General features: G+C 38.1%; 1 protein-coding gene and 1 non-coding gene across 3 annotated transcripts in view; both read right to left on the bottom strand.

Moving 5' to 3' along the window:
- ARHGAP15 (Rho GTPase activating protein 15) overlaps positions 1–17,805 on the bottom strand; it is a 625,244-nt gene that overhangs the window by 528,941 nt on the left and 78,498 nt on the right. For both annotated transcript variants that reach the window (XM_004577187.3, XM_058664454.1), the window contains exons 4-5: positions 12,877–12,938; positions 1,967–2,054 (exon numbers count right to left, since the gene is read on the bottom strand). In XM_004577187.3, coding sequence (XP_004577244.1) covers positions 1,967–2,054; positions 12,877–12,938 — 150 coding nt within the window. The remainder of the gene's footprint in view (positions 1–1,966; positions 2,055–12,876; positions 12,939–17,805) is intronic.
- LOC118757976 (U1 spliceosomal RNA) lies at positions 7,115–7,278 on the bottom strand. The gene has a single exon (XR_004995477.2). It is a non-coding gene; the product is annotated as a U1 spliceosomal RNA (small nuclear RNA).

Genomic DNA, 17,805 nt, shown 5'->3' with positions numbered 1-17,805 from the left:
CTCGCAAGACAATTCATGCAGTACAAACAGGGATCTGTAATTCTCTTGCCCATTACCACAAAACACAGTTAGTTCCTGCCCTAAATTCACTTTGAAGACAATGAATGCCTGGGAAAAACCGTAAGAGCATTAAAAGGGGGGGCAGAAGTAATAAATATGGGCTGCCAAAAAATGCTAACAGGCTTCTTCTACAAATCAAATCCATTGTCAATCTCGAACAAATCTGAAGGTTGGACTGGAGGCATGCAATTAGTGAGCTAACAGGCAAGGTTTGTCTACAATGTGAAAAGGAGTTTTCTTTCACCTGTATGAAATGAAGCAGCTGATAATTGTACCTCCTGGTATCAGGAGATTAAAATAATAAAATAAAAATAAATCAAATGCTTTAATATGGAATCTAATCTCTCCCATTATCACAGCACATTCACACAAACTCTGCTCCAATGGAATTCTTCTCACTCAGCAGGAAGAAGATCATCTTCCCAGCAGCCAACTCAGCAAGGCAAGGGACTTTCCTCCCTTCCTGAGTTCTCCCTTAGAATACATTCAAGCAGAAGACAAAGGACTTGCCAGTAGAAGGGAATTGTTTTGTGCCTGGCTCTTGGGGGTACTTTATTTTTCCTAAAAAATACCTTACTGTAGCCAAAAAAATAAAACAAAACCGTAAAACAAACTTCTTAGGAGGTTAAAAATACAAAGGACTAAGACAGATTTTAATTTATTCCTAATTAGTTTACAGATTGGACCACACAGAGCCCAAAATCAGCAAGCCACTTAGGCATAAAGGCTATTTCAATTATCAGGAGCAAGCCAAATGCTACCTTTGTTCTTACTAAAAGCTCTTCTTTTTAAAAAACATCTCCTAGAAAATGATTTTCTATTTCCTACTTAAAGAGGATTACATAGCAAATGTGACTAGTGGCAGCAGAGCAAAGAACTTTCCATTGTTTCATTACCTGCCAAATATAAATTAGTTCGTTGTGGTCAACATTTGCCAGGAGACTATTTTCCCTATTGTCCATCAGGCCAATAGAGTATGGCAAGTTGGTTCTTGCCCCAAATCCTTCCTAATCAGCAGGCTGTCAGATATTACCTGATCGCTGTCTCCTACATCTTGTGGCTGCTATTGTGTTCTGGGGCAGCAAGGTTTTGAGCTGGAACTGACCCAGTAACTAGCTCAAAAACGTCCAGACTTACTCTTAAACCTCTGGGCATATGCAAAGCTCTCCTCCAGGTACAGAAACACAACCCTACAAATTTTACTTTATTATAACTACAGGATACACAAATTGTGTTAGTTCCATTAGTTGAAGTCATAGAAATATTGCGAAAGGTTAGCTGAATACAGTGAATGTCAGTTAGACTAAGATAAAAAAATTACTTTGTTTAACCCAGTGTTTTCTCACTGATAAAGCCTTATATTAAGGTGCCATTTATAAAGACTTTATTATTATTTATTAATGTATGAAGCACTTTATAGCATGCTAGATAACAACTTAAATTCATGTATTAAAGATGCACATACATGGTTTAATACGATTTACGTCTTACAATATTCTTTAAAACAGCTTCCCATAGCCTCATCGTGTAAGCATTTATTACTAATGCATTTTATAACATGCTTTATAATACATTATTTGAGTAAGTAGCTGCATTTAGTGATTATTCCATAAATAAGCATAAAGCATTTACAAATGGCACCTTAATTTAAAGTGTTATCTTCACATTACTAGATAGCTGCTCACCATTCATCTCATTTGGGCTTATTCTCCAAATGCACCACTTAATAAAACAGACACCGACTTCTATTTCCCTTCATCTGATTAAAAGTTTATTGAGCCATTTCTTTCATCTGCTTTCCGATTTGATAGCCTGTAGGATTTAGTGTGATTCCTGATGAAATGAACAATTTAAGTCAACAATGTTTGTGAAAAGATGATGCTCGTAGAAGCAGAGAAATACCTACCATGTTGGACAGAGCCTGCTGTTTGGATTCTTTGTAAAATTCAATTTTTCGACTGGACAACACGACCCAGGAAGTAGACCAGTTTTTCCTTAGGAAAAGAAAAGCAGGAGAAAAAAACATTATCAAATGAAGAAAAAGTATGGGTGATATTTTCAACAAGCAAAGCCTATATTTTAACAAATCTTAGAAGTCTTCTTTTCATTGAAGTCTATAAGCTGTATGGGATTTAAATAATAAAGCTTTTGTTTAATTTTCTAAAAGCACAGATTATATACTAAATTTTCTCAATTTTGGATCCTCCTAAAATCTTTTAACAGCCAAAAATTCAATTTTTATGTATCCAAGTCCCTCCCTCACATAAACCGTCTCTGTTTTTATAGTAAGCTAAAATAGGAAAGCAAAACTAAGATGCAGAACCTCTTTTTTCACTGTTGCATCACTTTGTTGATTTAGTTTATTTCAGGGTCTGAATAACTCAGGTCATTTCTTACTTCACAATATTTTTATAATGTTGAATCTCACTAGAAATGTATAAAAATAGTAACGTACACTGCCCACTTTCCCCCATCAAATTGTTAAAAATTGAATGGAATAATTCTATGTAGGATTAATGAGCATATTGGAAATGAATTTTCCTGTACTCTATGGATAAAAATGCAAATGGGTATACCATTTCTGCAGCACAATTCTATGGGAGGTTTAAAAATTTTTTTTCTTTTGAGAACCCTGTAAGGGCTTGGCGCAATAGCCTAGCAGCTGAAGTGCACAAGGATCCTATACGGGTACCAGTTCTAATCCTGCCAGCCCTGCTTCCCATCCAGCTCCCTGCTTGTGGCCTGGGAGAGCAGTAGAGGAAAACTGAAGGCCTTGGGACCCTGCACCCATGTGGGAGACCCAGAAGAGGCTCTGAGTACGTGGATTCGGATTGGCACAGCTCCGACCATTGCAGCTACTTTGGGGCTGAATCAACGACGAAAGATCTTCCTTTCTGTCTCTCCTCTCTGTATATCTGACTTTCTAATAAAAATAAAATAAATCTTAAAAAAAAACCTATATGTCTTTTGACTATCTGATCCATTCCAATAAACATATTCTAAAGAAATAATGACACAATGCTGTAAGGTTGCACACATAAGAATTATGTTAATTCTGATGGGAAAAAAAGCACAATAGATTGGTTATGTAGTTGCTACTGGCTCTTGGTTATTGGTAGCATAATAGATTCTTTTCATGGAACAGCGAAGCCTGTAGTGTGGAAGAATAGTGCTGTGGGGAGATACTAATGCAGACTGTTGTGTAAAATATTCTTGTGAGGCCAACATCCCATATCAGACCCAGCAACTGTGCGTCCAGTCCTGCTGTGGATGCATCTGGGAAGGGAGAGGGGATTTGACCCAAGTCCTTGGGGGAAGGACCACACATGTGGGAGAGCTGGATGGAGCTCCTGAATGCTGGCTTTAAGCTACTCCAGACCTAGCTGCTGTGGCTGTTTTGGGGAGTGAATCAGACAGAAAATCTCAATCTCTCAATCTCTCTCAAATAAATAAATCTTTAGCAAATATATGTGTATAGCTCATAACATCATTCTGTCATGTTTACCACAGACTGTCTTCAGATTCCCAGTCACTTCAGATTATTAATTCCAATCATCAAATGTCTAAATGCAGCTTTCACATATGTGCCTTCCATAACTTCCTCATGTGCTACATTTTCCATTAAAACATCACAATCTGGGAGTGGTCAATCAGCTTGGTTGTTGACATGCCTTCATCTCAAACTGAAGCACCTGGATTTGATACTCCTTATTTTTGCCTACTTTGCTTCGTTCAAGTGACTGGAACCCTGGTAAACCTCATGAAAGAGCATGGTTGTTTTCCTAGCTCCTAGTCTTTTTTTTTTTAAGGGTTTTTTTTCAATATATTTGTTTAAAATGCAAAGAGATACAGAGAGGAGAATATAGGAACAAATATTTTTCATCTGTTCACTTTGCCAAATGCCAGCTGGGTTGGGGCCAGTCTTAAACCAGGGTCTCACAACTCAATCTGAGTCTTCCACATGGCTGGCAGGGATCCAAGTGCTTGAGCACTTATCACCTCTTTGGGTGTGCACCAGACAAAGCTAAAATTGGTTGCCCCAAAGGATTTTTTGATTAGAGATATATTTGTCTTCTATGAAAACAAATAGTAGAGAGAAGGAAAAAAATCAGTAATCTAACAAGGTGATTGAGGTCTTCCTAAGTCATGTTGAAAGGGGCCAAGTGGAGAAGTTAGAGGATCCTGTCTTCTATAAGAAGCTACATCAAGTACAGGTCTGTGCCTCATGGATGAGAAGTGCTGTAGGAAGGTTCTGCTCAAGAGTCCCAGCATAGTGAGTTTGAGTCTCTTGTAAAGCCTGGAGAATGGGGAGCAAGAAATGAACCTTCCCATGAACTTTTCTCCCAAATTGAATTAGGAGGAGAAATAGCCTGACTATTGGTTTTAGCCTTGGCCTAGCTCCAGCTGTTACAGGCACTTGCAGAGTTACCAAGTGGCTATCAGAGTTTTCTCTCTCTCTCTCTCTCTCTCTCTCTCTCTCTCTCTCTCTCTCTAATATGCTTTTGTCTCTTTCTCTCTTTTTTCAAATATATAAATAACATTTCTTTTATTAAAATACAAAATGACAGAAATAATTTTATCTTAACAGAAATATTTCCAGTGCCTAGTAAAGGTGCCTTGGGCAAAACAGACACTAAATATGTATTTATTGAGCCAATGATTGAACTCAGGCCTGGAAAAATATCTGCATGTAACAAACGTTAAAGGAAATGGTGAAATTATGCTCTTGATTTTCTTTTGTAATTCTTGGTGCCTTGAGCATTGCATAAATGTTACTGCCATAGTTAGTATATGGGTGTGTTGGTATCATGAAGATTGTAGATTTTTGGATAGTAAAAAAAAATAAAGATACTAATATACACAAATTTCTCCCCATTACATCAAAATGTTAGAATGTGCTTTTGCCTTAGTATTCACTTCAAGGCAATTGAATTTGGTTTAGAAAAGTGGTTTCAGAAAAGTTTACAGAAACACTTCATCCTAGAAAACCACACAAAAGTATGTTAAAAATGAATATTTAAAGTTTGTATAATTCCACTTGCATGGTAGAATCTAGATGTTTGATTGAAAGGACAACTTTGATTCAGTAAGGTTAATATTTACAAAAAGAATTAGGTGCTATAGCATGTCTGAAGTTTTCTTGATGATGCACCACTGTGTTAAAGGATAAACAGGCTCAGAAGGGGCAGAATGTGTATTTTCTAACATATAAATAGGAACACAATGTTCTTGGATCCACTCAGCTTCAAAAACATGGAGACAATGTTTCAAAACAGTAATGCAAAGATAAAGAAATACAAACATATTTTACTTCTGCTTTAGTGCTTATTTCTCCTACTAGGTAAGCAACACTAAGGTGAACTGAAATAGTCTTGGGTTTTTCTTTATGCAGGGCATAATTTAGATAGCCAGAAACAGAAAAAAAAAAAGCAATAGAACTTTTTTCTTTTCCGTCCTCTTTCTTTCCTTCTTTCCTTCCTTTTTCCTTTCTTCCTTTTCTTCCTTCCTTTCTTTTCTTTCCTTTTCTTCCTTTGCCTTCCTTCCTTCATTTCTTCCTTCCTTCCTTCCTTCATTTCTTCCTTCCTTCCTTTCTTTCACTTGTTCGTTCTTTCGTTCTTTCTTAAAATCCACATTAAATCTAACTGTTACACTTCCAATTCTTTCTCCTGTGAGGGAGATCCTATGCCTTATTTGTTTCTAAACAATAGTAAGTCCTGGATGAATGATTCTGATTTGAATTTGTTTCAGATTTTGATCATTTACAGGACTTGCTGATAGAACTCTATCATTGAAGTTGCATGGAACTCAGTTATCTCATTTTTTCTGCATAAGGACTTTAAACTGCACAAAATTGTATTTCTGTCGTGTGAATGAGACAAACGAGATGCAGAGAAGAGGCACTGCGGGCCTTGGAACCTTTGGAGTATGACTAAGCCCTGTGTCTTACATGCATTAATATTTTGCTATGAATTTATAAATTGCAAACATTATTTTATATCTCACAATAAAAGTGAAAGCACTTTCATGGGTTGACTTCAATTGCTTGAATTTCAATAAAAATATAAACAATAAAATGCTGCTTACAAACTTTTAGCTGCTTCTCTTTCATTTCAATTTTACTATGATCTTTTTCAAAACATAAGCAAAAATTAGTTCAAGTAAGTTGGATTGACTTGATTGTCTAGTGTAGATTTAGTTTCACATGCAAAAAATATGATAGAAGTACTAATATTTAATTTAATAATATGGAAAACGAGGCTCAGAGATGTTAGTTAACTTACTAAAGGACCTAGAGTTAGAGTTTTTTGTCTCCAAAACCTATAGTTCATTACTTTATGTTGTGTTTTCTACAAGAAATTAGGTAATATCATGTTGGTTAAGGATACCCATCAATGTCAGATTTAAAGACATTGTTGGTTGAAACTTTGAAATTATGAAGCTTATAAATTTTGACCTACTTTCTAAAGACTGAGCAAAGTGCTAATAGTCTGAAGCTCCAAAAAGGCGTATTGCTGATTTTTCAGCTATGAGATTATCATAAGCATGAGCCATTGTTTCTTATCCTCCCATTGTATGAGGTATGCCACTTGTCAGTTTATGTGCATGGTGTAATTTAACCACCAAACTATGAACCAGTTATGCCAAATATGATTCTAAGAGTGGTTGGACAAAAATTAATTGCCTTAAACTGATTTATGCATTTTAGTAGTAAGTATGGCTCAAAGCAGCCTTTACACAATGAACTATAACCTATCTTAAGGTGAAAATAAATGGTAACCTAATGTAAGGGTTTACCTTTCTAACTAAGCATATGAATCTGAACCAATCAGAGCTGTTGCAACACTAGCCTACAAACTGCCCAAAGAGACTGCAGACTGCCCAAGCAGGGCTGCATAAGTGAAATAGCAACTACAGGCTGTTCCTTTTGTCACCTCCTTTTCTCCACCTATAAATAATTATCTCTAGGAGATGGGGTAATGTGAAACATTCTAATTGTTTCTTTCCTTTTTTTAGAATGCTGAAGAGTTACAGAAATTTTTCCTTTTTTTTTTTAAAGGGGAGAGTGTGAACAGAGTCCGCCACTACCACAAATTATGCAGTCGAGTTTCCCACATTTGGGGAAATTGCAGGGGTCAGCACATCCGGAGTGCAATGGAGAAGCCTCGCCCTGGGAAAACCACCTTTGTGATCATGGTATCTCCCCTGCCAGGTAAATACTGAAACTTTTTTTCTCTTACAAGTAAACTTTGTTCACTTCAACTGGTCTCAGTATTTCTTCAAACAGAACTTACTAAATAAAGAGAAAAAGGGAAGACTTAAAGGATTTTAATGGTAACTAGATGTAGATAGTCAATAGACATGGAAACACATCTGCCAAACAAGTCTGCAAAGCAGGTAATACCTCTCGAGAACATACAAGTAAACTGAAGTTTAATGGGGCTACATCTCACCTAACCACAGAATAGCAATGAATACAGAATTCAGGCTACATCTTATAGGCCTTTAAAATACTCCTCCTTCCAAGGTACCAGCTGTCTCCAGAGAGGGTGAATACAGCTCTCCCGTTAGTCATATCGGGCCTGTCTACGTGGTGTCTCCTGGCAGGTAGGAAGAAGAGTTATACAGAACTGACACTGAAACACTAGAAGCCTTCCTTGGCGAAAAGTCACATCTTAGCCTGACTTGGGTTGTTTGGCAATACTGAAATGTGTTCTCTCCTCCTTCCTGACAGTCAGCAAGTGAATTCATCTGTCTCTGAAATCAGTTATTGTCATATACTTCATGATGTCTTTTAGAAAACTGTGCTCCATTTCCACACATGAAAGTTTGTAAACTGTTCTTGGATGGGCAAAAGGGTAAGCAAGACACAGAGTTCAGGAAATATCCAAATTTAATTACAATCAGAGGTCTCAAGTCTCCACACAGATTTACAGGTAATAATCATGTTGGAGGATAATAGTAGCAATTCAATGCAGGAAATAGATTCTAGCATAATAAATGTAAATATTTATTTAATATGTAAAAGACATACTGAGTGGTGGTGAAGGATAAGCTAAATACAGTTGGAAGAAAGGGAAAGTAATATTCATAAAAGTCTAATTTACACAACAAACGGGGCACATTATCCAAGTGAAATATTTCACAAAGCTTTCTTGAAAAATCCTAGGCTGTGAATTTGGAGAAACAGAAACAAAATGAAAAATTAAAAAAAACAACAACATATTCCCAAACCAAAAAACTTAAGACAGGCATCAGCTTGGTATTCTACAAAACGGTCACCGGATGGCAGCACAGAATAACAACAACTTTGATTTAGCTCCTAATCTGGAGATGCCCAACACAAAGGTCCCTAAACATATTCATTACCATTCTAAGAATCTGTTAGCTTAAACTCTGGCTACTGCACATCCATTAACTCTAAACATCAGAGCTGGATCTTGTGCCCATATCTCACATGATTTCTTTTTAGGTAATGAACAGTGACAAACCAAAAGTCCAGGAAAAAAAAAAAAAAAACTAACAGGAAAGAACCTCATAGCTTTTACTCTTTTTCATGTGAGAAGGGCACAGTCAATTCCGAGTAACAACTGCTAATACTCACAGAGACACCCCCAAACCCCGAAAATCTAGCAGCCTAGGTCACAGGATGAGAGCAGGCACTGGTAGACATCATTTCTGCACTACCTCTATCTGCATTTCCTTCATGTTTATCTTTGGTCCATATTTTACCTCACATATTTCTTTCCATGCTCCTTTGAAGAGGAAAGCATATGAATATTCTATGCATGATAAGGCATACCGGGCCACAATGCAGTCTTCTGTGGGGAAATTACAGTGACAAAAGGAGAAACAAGCCCGGGTACTGGAATAACATACACAGGTAGACAGATACATCTGTAGTTTAAGCATGGAACATAACTTTTTACCAGCGCCTCAGAGTCTCAAAAAAGCCTGGGCTACTCACAGTTTTGGGGACAGAATTCCCTCAATGAAGAAATTCTTGAGCTTCCTCAGGAAAGCTAAGGCACATTTTCAATGTTCACCATTAAAAATTGAAGTTAAATGCAAAATATATTCTGCTTTCAAGCCTGTCATTATGTCGCTGGGGAAATGTGCCTAACCTCATTTCAAAATAAGGCTTATTTACAGCCTCTGATGATTGTAAGACAGAGCCAATGAGTTCTTCATTTCAAACTCCCTGTTCATATTTAGAGATAGGTCAAACTTTTCTTCAAGTAAAAATAAAATATGTAAGTGAGACAAAGAAATTGGGGGGCAGGGGAAGCTTGGAGGGAAGAAGGAAAACAGGAATGAATACAAATTGTGGATGACATAGAATGGATTTTTGAGTAGAAAATAATGTACAAATAAATATGCATTAATTGAGAAAGGCTTTGCTATAGTTGGTGACATGAAATAAAATGGCAAATTTTCCTTGTTGGCTTCATACAGCTTAATGCAAGAGAGAGAAAACAAACATGTTTGAAACAGAGGAAAACAGCTAAATTGCATGATATCAAAATATATAAATAATACTTTAGAGAAAGCACTGAATAATACAGGTGCAGTAAGAGTAATAATGCTGTACTATATAATTATTACTGCTAAAGCATTTAGTGTGTTAGACAAGATAAGCATCTGATAATATTGCTTGTTATCTCATTAAAATTTATAAAAATGATATAAAAATCCTTGACAAATGGGAAAGGCATTAAAAAGAAATTTTACATAAGAAATAAAAATTATAGTAACCGTAGTATATTATTTAACAGTTACTAAATTATCAATGGGATGAAAATTACACAATTTTTCAAGGTTATGACTACATTGGCCATTTTTTTCTCTACTGATAAGAACATTTAGACTCCTTGAGTGAGTCACATAGTAATACATAGTAAAATTCGTTAAAAATGGTCATGTAATTTGATCAAGTAATCCAAGATTAACATCTGCCTTTAGAAAATATAAAAGAAAAACTGACGATCATTAGGAAGCTTGCTCAATTACAAGTCTTTTAATATGAAATCAGACTCATTTTAAAAATCAAACACTAAAAGGAAATTGTGGATGATTTGATATAGTACAGCCTGTCAACAAGGTGATATGTAATGTTATTAAACATGGTAATTATTTATATAATGTTCAATTTATAAAATATTTATGATAAAAATAAATATAAATCCCACATACTTCAGATATTTACAATATCTAGAATTGAGAGACAAAGCATTACTATCTCAAATATATTATAAGTTTGCTCAAATTATTGTCTTAAAAAAGAAACCAGAGGAAAGAGTTAAAATGTATGAATCGTCAACTCACAGAATAAAAAATGATGCTCAGCTATAACGCAATCAGTGGAATTCAAACCAAAGCAACATTGAGGTTACTTCGTATGGTCATCAATTTGGCAAAATTCAGAGCACTGGATAATGAATGCGGAGGATGCTGATGTGATTATGGGGAAATGGGATCCCTTCATCATTGCCGAGTGAACTGGTGTGAATTAGAGCACTCATTCAGGAGAGTGTCTGGGAACAGCACTCAGTGGACTCATGAATGCATGTAACTTATCGCTAACTAGTTCTGCATTCCTGCATTTATCCCCTGAGAGAATGCTAACAAGTTCAAGGGAGACAGATGTGCCTGATTACAGTGTTCCTTGGGATGAATGGCACTGGGGCAATGTTGATCTTTTTCTGGGAGTTTGGACAAATAGAAAACTGGGAAATGATGGGTAGCAACAATGAATAGTTGAAAAAAAGAAACATCAATAGGTTTAGAGGACAAAACACTATGTAAGAGCCAGCAATGTAGAGCAGCAGGCTAATCCACCTCTTGTCATACCAACATCCCATTTCTGAGTGCGTATTTAGTAAAATACTTATATGGACAGTAGATTTAATGAGCACATCAAATACATTAGAAAGGAGGTCTATGGTTAATTTAAGTAAGAATTGGAGACTGAAAATAAAACAAATCTGAGAAAGGTCTTGCCCAGAATGATGATAACACAAAGTCACAAAGACAGGGATTAATCAACTCAATCCTGTACCTGACGTAAGGAAAAAAAACAAAAGAAGCAAAACTAAACTTCATTTAGCTTTAAGTGGAAAAAGTTGAAAGAATACATAATGTTATATAAGCTGATTAAAACAACAATGAAATAAAGCACAATTGTTTATATGATCGTAAACTGTAACAGAAATTATATGCAAACTGATTAAAGTAACAGAGAATAAAACAAATACACAATGGTATTTGTTCTGATTGAAACTACCTAAAATGCATTCATGATTCATGTTGAACTGAAGGGATGAAGAGCCTACTCCCTTCCAAGATTCCTTCTGACACTGCTTCTAGGAAAAAATATTACTGGGTGATGGACATGGATATTTCGTGAAACCACCATGACAGAGCAGCATCTTGTTCTTGTTGGAACTGCTGACATGGCTCCAGGGCAAGACTGACCACAGCGGTCATTTTGTCTCCTAAGCCCCAGTGAAGCGTTGATGTGACTAAAACAGAGAAAACCTTTGGGACTTTTTCTTTAAGGGCCAGTAGGGTAACAAAGGATCTTGACTTATTCCTGTTGAGGAGAGAGACTGTAGCACCTGCCTTACTGATCTAATAACATCAGGACAGGGCCCAATAAAGGACGGTGCTCAGGCTAGGCTAGTCAAGCTCAGACTGCCCCTGTTGCCACTTGATTCACATACCCAGTTCTTCCCTGGGGCAGGGACTAGCATAGTCCCTGCATTTGATCTTGTTTCCTGTGGATCTCTCCTCTGGACCCTTCAACGGGGCAGAAGGGCCCTGGCAGAGTTCAGTTCATGAGGAAATTTAAGGTCTTGTTTGCTTTCCCAGAAAATTGAACAGAAAGCAGAGCTTGTCAAAAAGTAAAATAGCTATGGTAAGTAATGGGATGACAGGTGTTCATTCCTCAAATTTTACTTCATTCAAATAAATACATAATCCATTATAGACAGCAAACAAAAATGCATTTGGTTCTTCTGTATTTTTCAGTGACATTCCACTAATTAATTGTATTACACAATTAACAAGTGTCTTGTTGTGTAGCTATTTAGTACAACTCTATATGGTTTAACTGTTGATAACACACTTGGGTATAAAGGCTTTGTCTCTCAATTTGGGTATTTTCAATATGCCTTTATAACTTGCATATCAACTATCACAAAGCTAAGTAGATTAACAGAACTGACAGGAGAAACAAAAAAACGGAATGACTGAATCACCCAAACATGCCACAAAATTAGCACTTTTTTTCATTTCTCAACTTTGTTATTAAGTTTATTTTTTTCTTTAAGTTTTTTGTTTTTGTCAAGGGAATTCCTGCTCCATTTTAAAATCTCTCACCTTCACACGCTCATGATTATATCCTTTAATTTTTCTAAAACAATTTCTATTTTGACTACAAAAGATCAAGTGCTCCACCCTTCAAAATATTAGCTGCCTAATGTAAAACAGGAGATTTGTACATCTTGCAAATGAGTCCATTAGTCCTGTAATCTTTGAACCTCCAATCTAAGTCTGTGAATTCATTTTTTATAAGACTTCAGGTCTTTAGAGAAGAAGCATTTCATTTACATGTTCTGTGCAACAGCATAAAATGTAATGAATTTCTTTGAAAATGATAATTACCTTAGATACAATGTTGGTCACACTAATAGAAGAGAAGGCTTTTCTTGTTTGATAGCATTGGGCACTGATTCCCCATAAAGCAGTACCAGGAAAAACTGAGGATATGAGGAACAAATACTGTTACACGAAAGTGACTTAAACGACTCTTCTTACCTTAATTTCTTTCCTCCATCTGCGATTTTAGCTTTTTGAAGATAACCTTCTTTCTCAACCATCTGCCAAAAAACAATGTACATGTTAAAACTGTGACAAACTCCTACATGTTAGTCTGAATGAATGTGTGCTTTTAAAGAATCATTGTGGTGGTTAACTGCCTAGTCATGGAACTCCATTAAATTGTGCTCGTATAGCTTGTTGGAAGGCCTGAAAGATCACTACCATCACAAGTTCATATCCAAAGAAGAATATGAACTATCTATTACACAGTGCTACATCTTCTTTTGCTTTTCACCCAGGGCACTGAAGTCACATACTAAAAAAACTGGATTCAAATGGTTAAAAAGAAGACACATTTAATGACTTCCTTAATTGTCATTCTTGGAAAAGTTCTAACTTCTTCCATGTTCCTGCTCAGGCTAGGGAAGAGCAAGAATTCAATGGAACCAGATATGGCTGCCTGAACCACGGAAGGGCATCTCATACAGCAGCATTGCATGTGCTGTGTCACCTAGTAATGCTGGTCTCCCACTTCCTTCCTCCATGATGTGGCTGCTTCCTTTTCTTACAGGTATGTATGGGCTCGCACTGTTAACACGCTCACATGCGTGTGTGCGTGTGTGTTTGAGAGAAAGCACTTTAATAGTCTACAAACTGATGTGGTTTTATTGTCATAATACTTACAATAACTTTACAGGAAGAGCACAATGCTGAATAGTTTTATAGTTAAAAAAAAAAGAGGTAACAAAGGAAAATAACCCCCCTGCCTAGTGAAACTTTCATACACTATATGATGACTTCCTACATTTGAACGATAGTTTATATTTTTTACTCCATTTTCTTTCCAACCAAACTTATTTCACATACCAGCTGGGAAACGGGCACTGATTGATTCTTGGCACACAAGCGAGTACAGAAAAGAAAGTGGCTCCTGACTGACATGGGTTTTAGACACGTCCATCAGGCACAAACTCTCTGCAGGGTGCCAGTAACCACCACAAGCTTCCCTTCCAGAAGCACAAGGCATAGTCTCTCCCCGGCTGTGAAGGGTTGTTGAGTTCCTTTCACTCTCTCCAGAGTTAACCCTGCTGCTCTTCATGGTGCATGCGTCACTCATGCCTGTGGAATCCAGGCCATGAGGCTGCCTGCAGGTGACCAGAACTCCCTCACCATTGCTCAGCCACCCAGGACACCACAGAGTCTGAGGTGCAGGAGGTCTTTGGGCTGTAGCCACTGAGAACGAAAAGGACTGGTTAGCCTGGGTGAGCGAGGAACCAATCATTCTCTCTCAGAACACACACACAAATGAGAGGAGAGGAAAGGGGGGAAGACTGGCTTTGTGCCTTGGGGCAGGCCACCCCCCCATCCTCCTCCTTTCTGAAATCTAGGAGTTACCCAGGACACTAGGTGAGGGCTAGTTGCTCTAGTTTTCTAAAAGTAAAAACAAAAAGCAAAACTTCCACATGCTGCCCTTTCCTTTTCTTGTTAGGTTCTCATAAACGCCATCCCATTACGGTTCTGTTAGGACAACAATTTCTAGATGGGCAAAACTCCTCATGGCTCCCGTGAAAAGCCCGGATGCCTGGGAGAGAACCTCAAATTTCTACCAGGAAACTAATCAGAGCAGGCCCCCAATTAGAGTTCTAGGATGCCTGGGATTCCCTCCATGGTTCCTTCTGGACAATTTAAAACGCCATATTCCTGTATTTTCATCAGGGACCCTTATAGCATGCCATTAAAAAAAAAAATCACTTTTTTTTAGACTAATTACCCAATTGGCACGCTTACTCCTGCCGGTGATTCCAACCGTTTTCTTCACTTGGCTTGCCTCACAAGGAGGGCCCAGGTACGTCAGCAAGGCACAACACCCCATAAGACACAGGGGCCCGCTTTGCCAAAGATGAGCTGGATGATACAGAAGAATGGGGGGCCCAGGGCCAGGATTCAGCTCCCCAGTCCCCCGTGTCCCTCCACGGAGTTTCAGAAGGCTTGGCCCGTCCGTGAAAGTAAGTGAGGAAGGCTCACCGTCCGTCTACTCCAGCCGGCATGTGACCAGAGGATTCCAACACGAGGTTCCTTCAAAATGGAAACCCAGCCCTGGGGGGGAGGGGGGGATGTGCGTGCGGCTCACGGGCTGCTGCTTCCCTGAGAGTCAAAACACGGGCTGAGAGGGGAGCTGCCCAGCACACAGGCCTCTCCCACGAGGCTGCTGGGGACACAGGAAAGCCAGCAGCGGTCAGGCCCCCAGGCGGCCTGCCAGCGGAGCCGGGCCGCTGCAGCGCCGGCCACACAGGTGCTCCGCGCCGGCCACACACCTGCTCGGCCACACAGGTGCTTCCACTGCCTGGGCAGAAGGTGACAAGACACAGAGAAGCCACCAGCGGCCAGGAAGACAGGCTGCTGTGTGAGGCCGCCATGCCTGCTCCAAGGCCAGACAGCGCCCCTCATCGGCTGCCACGGCAAGAGGCAACCAGTCCTCTTCCTATTGGAAATGCCCCTGGCGTCAGAAATGCGACTCATAGGTTTCTTAAAGGAGACTCGACAAATTTTCTGTGATAAGCATACTGTGCAAATTGATTTGTTGACACCCAACAAAATCTACAACAGAGGTTTTCATTTCTTAGCACCTTATTTCGACCCTCTTTTGGCTGCTCCAGAGGTTCCATCCCAAGTCTTTAGATCCTTTTCATCTTTTCTCTCAGTGAATTTCCAGCACCCGTTCATCCAGGCTCTATGCTAAAAGCTTGAATTTATCTGCCTTAGAGCTCAGGTCCATCGTCTATGGGGTCATTCTCTGATAGTAATCCTCCACTTCTATCACGCCTTCATTGAACAAACATCTGAATAAATTGTCAGTCTACGTTAAAATTCAGTTTTTCTGGCTTTGTTAGAAAGTCTTTCCAGGATTCTTCTGGAATTTTTTTCAGACAGCTCTTACCTCAATCTCAATGTTCAAGCCACCATTATCACTACAGAATTTTTCAGATCATATTGCAATTATCTGCTTACTTGCCTGGACCTGCACCTGTCAAGCAAAGGACCATACGTTCCACACCTGGATTCGCGACTTAGAGTGGTTAGAGGCACCAGTAACACATGTGGTCTCCACGAACAAATGAATTAAATCTTCATAAAAAACTGGTTAGGCCAAACTCATCTTCAATATGAACAGGTGAAAGAGATATTTGGTAACCAGTTTTTTTTTTAACATCTCACCACATGCAGCACTAACAGTTAAAGAGCTACTGGTTTGTAAGACATACTCTGATTTAGGGGAGAGTGTCTATCATCTGTTGTTCATTCCCAATATGGAGAACAATACTGAACTGTCAGAATATGTTTTACGAGCACATTTTTGACTGAGTAAATAATGAAGGGAATGATGATGATTTATGACAACACTAGTGAAATATTTGTCACACATCCACCCTTTCAACAGCTCCCGACAAGCCTGTGACTAAAGAAGCTTTTGTCGATACCTTTTAGAAACTCTTCTTACATTTGAACACATATAGTCACCTGAATTTTGTTTTAACCTTCCAGTGAAAACCGCTGCTTTTTTTGCTTTTTGCTGCCAGAGAATTTTATTAGTGTATCCTGAAAAACTGTATAATAAGTTCAGTGTTTAACTCTAAGTATCATTGATTTCCACAAATTTTAGGGGGAAAATGTTTTTTTTTTTTCAATAGCAATTAGCATCACAGTAGAGGCCCCTTTATTTAGAAATGTATATTGAGAAATTTTGTTGGGCAACAATAGGCAAAATTTAAACTTTCTTCTAATGAAAATAAAAGTTAACCAAAATTCTGCATGTATCTTTTTTATAAAGCCACAAACCTGTCAACCCATATGTGTTCTAAACTAAGAGTGCTGCCTAATTGTTTTTTTGTTTTGTTTTTTTGTTTTTGTTTTTGTTTTCAGAAAGGATTCACTAAAAGATCCCTGGGTGGACACTTTGATACCCACAGAGATGCATCACTGATTATTACTGTTTCTCTATCAGGAGAAAGGAAATATAAATAAAAAGCTAATCCTCTTATAGAGAGGAATCCAAATAAACAGACTATGCACCATAAAATTCTTTCCCCTTGAACACATAAGTAATGTTCTCCCAGAAACCGGTGGGCATGTCCAAGGACACCTCAGGCTAGAGTCAAGTCTGGATTCAACCAATGTGATCTCCTTGCTTTGAATGGCTGAGTCTGTTTCTGTGGTCTTGTATCAATGGAACAGACTTCCCAGGAATGACGGTGCAGAATTCCTGGGAATCATTACCACAAGCCAATAGCCCTGGTTTTTTCTAGTGCCTACTACAGTGATTGCAGCTATTTATGTTTTCTCATTACTACTGCTGTGTGCCTGCACATTTCTACCCATTGTTATGTTCAAGGCCTATATCATGTGTTTATTCTTACTTCTGGGACCAGGTGATCTATTTATGTCCATTCACTTATTCTTCCGACCAATTTTCAATCAAGAACACCTTCTCCTCCAAAATGCTCAGGGCACAGCCCACAAGGAAACTTCAAAGACTAATAGCAGAATCTTAACCTGGTTAAGACTATGAGCTCACATCCAAGATATTCCTGTTTATCTTTTGTGCAGGCTGGATATACCTCTTTGGTTGTTCTGAGAGCCTCAGGATGAGCTGAAATAAGTCTTAGGGTGAATAGAAGAGTATTATGTATTTCATATACCGGTTTACATATATTAACTTATTAATAACTCGAACTGGTCATCTGTGTGTCAAACCCATAATCTGAAGAATCAATCATCTATATGTTACAATTGATTACATGGACTATGTATAATTAAAATGGATTTGTTATCAGAAACTTTAAAAATTATGTATAAAATTTTGTCTAACTTTAGTATAGTTTTAAGGCCAAATTGTGATTCTTTAAAATGATAGCTCTCTTTGAATTA

This window comes from Ochotona princeps, chromosome 5 (assembly GCF_030435755.1).
Source record: "Ochotona princeps isolate mOchPri1 chromosome 5, mOchPri1.hap1, whole genome shotgun sequence".
Classification (NCBI taxonomy): Eukaryota; Metazoa; Chordata; class Mammalia; order Lagomorpha; family Ochotonidae; genus Ochotona; species Ochotona princeps.
The sequence above is the reverse complement of the archived record's forward strand: the minus strand, read 5'-3'. Positions and strand labels throughout refer to the sequence as shown.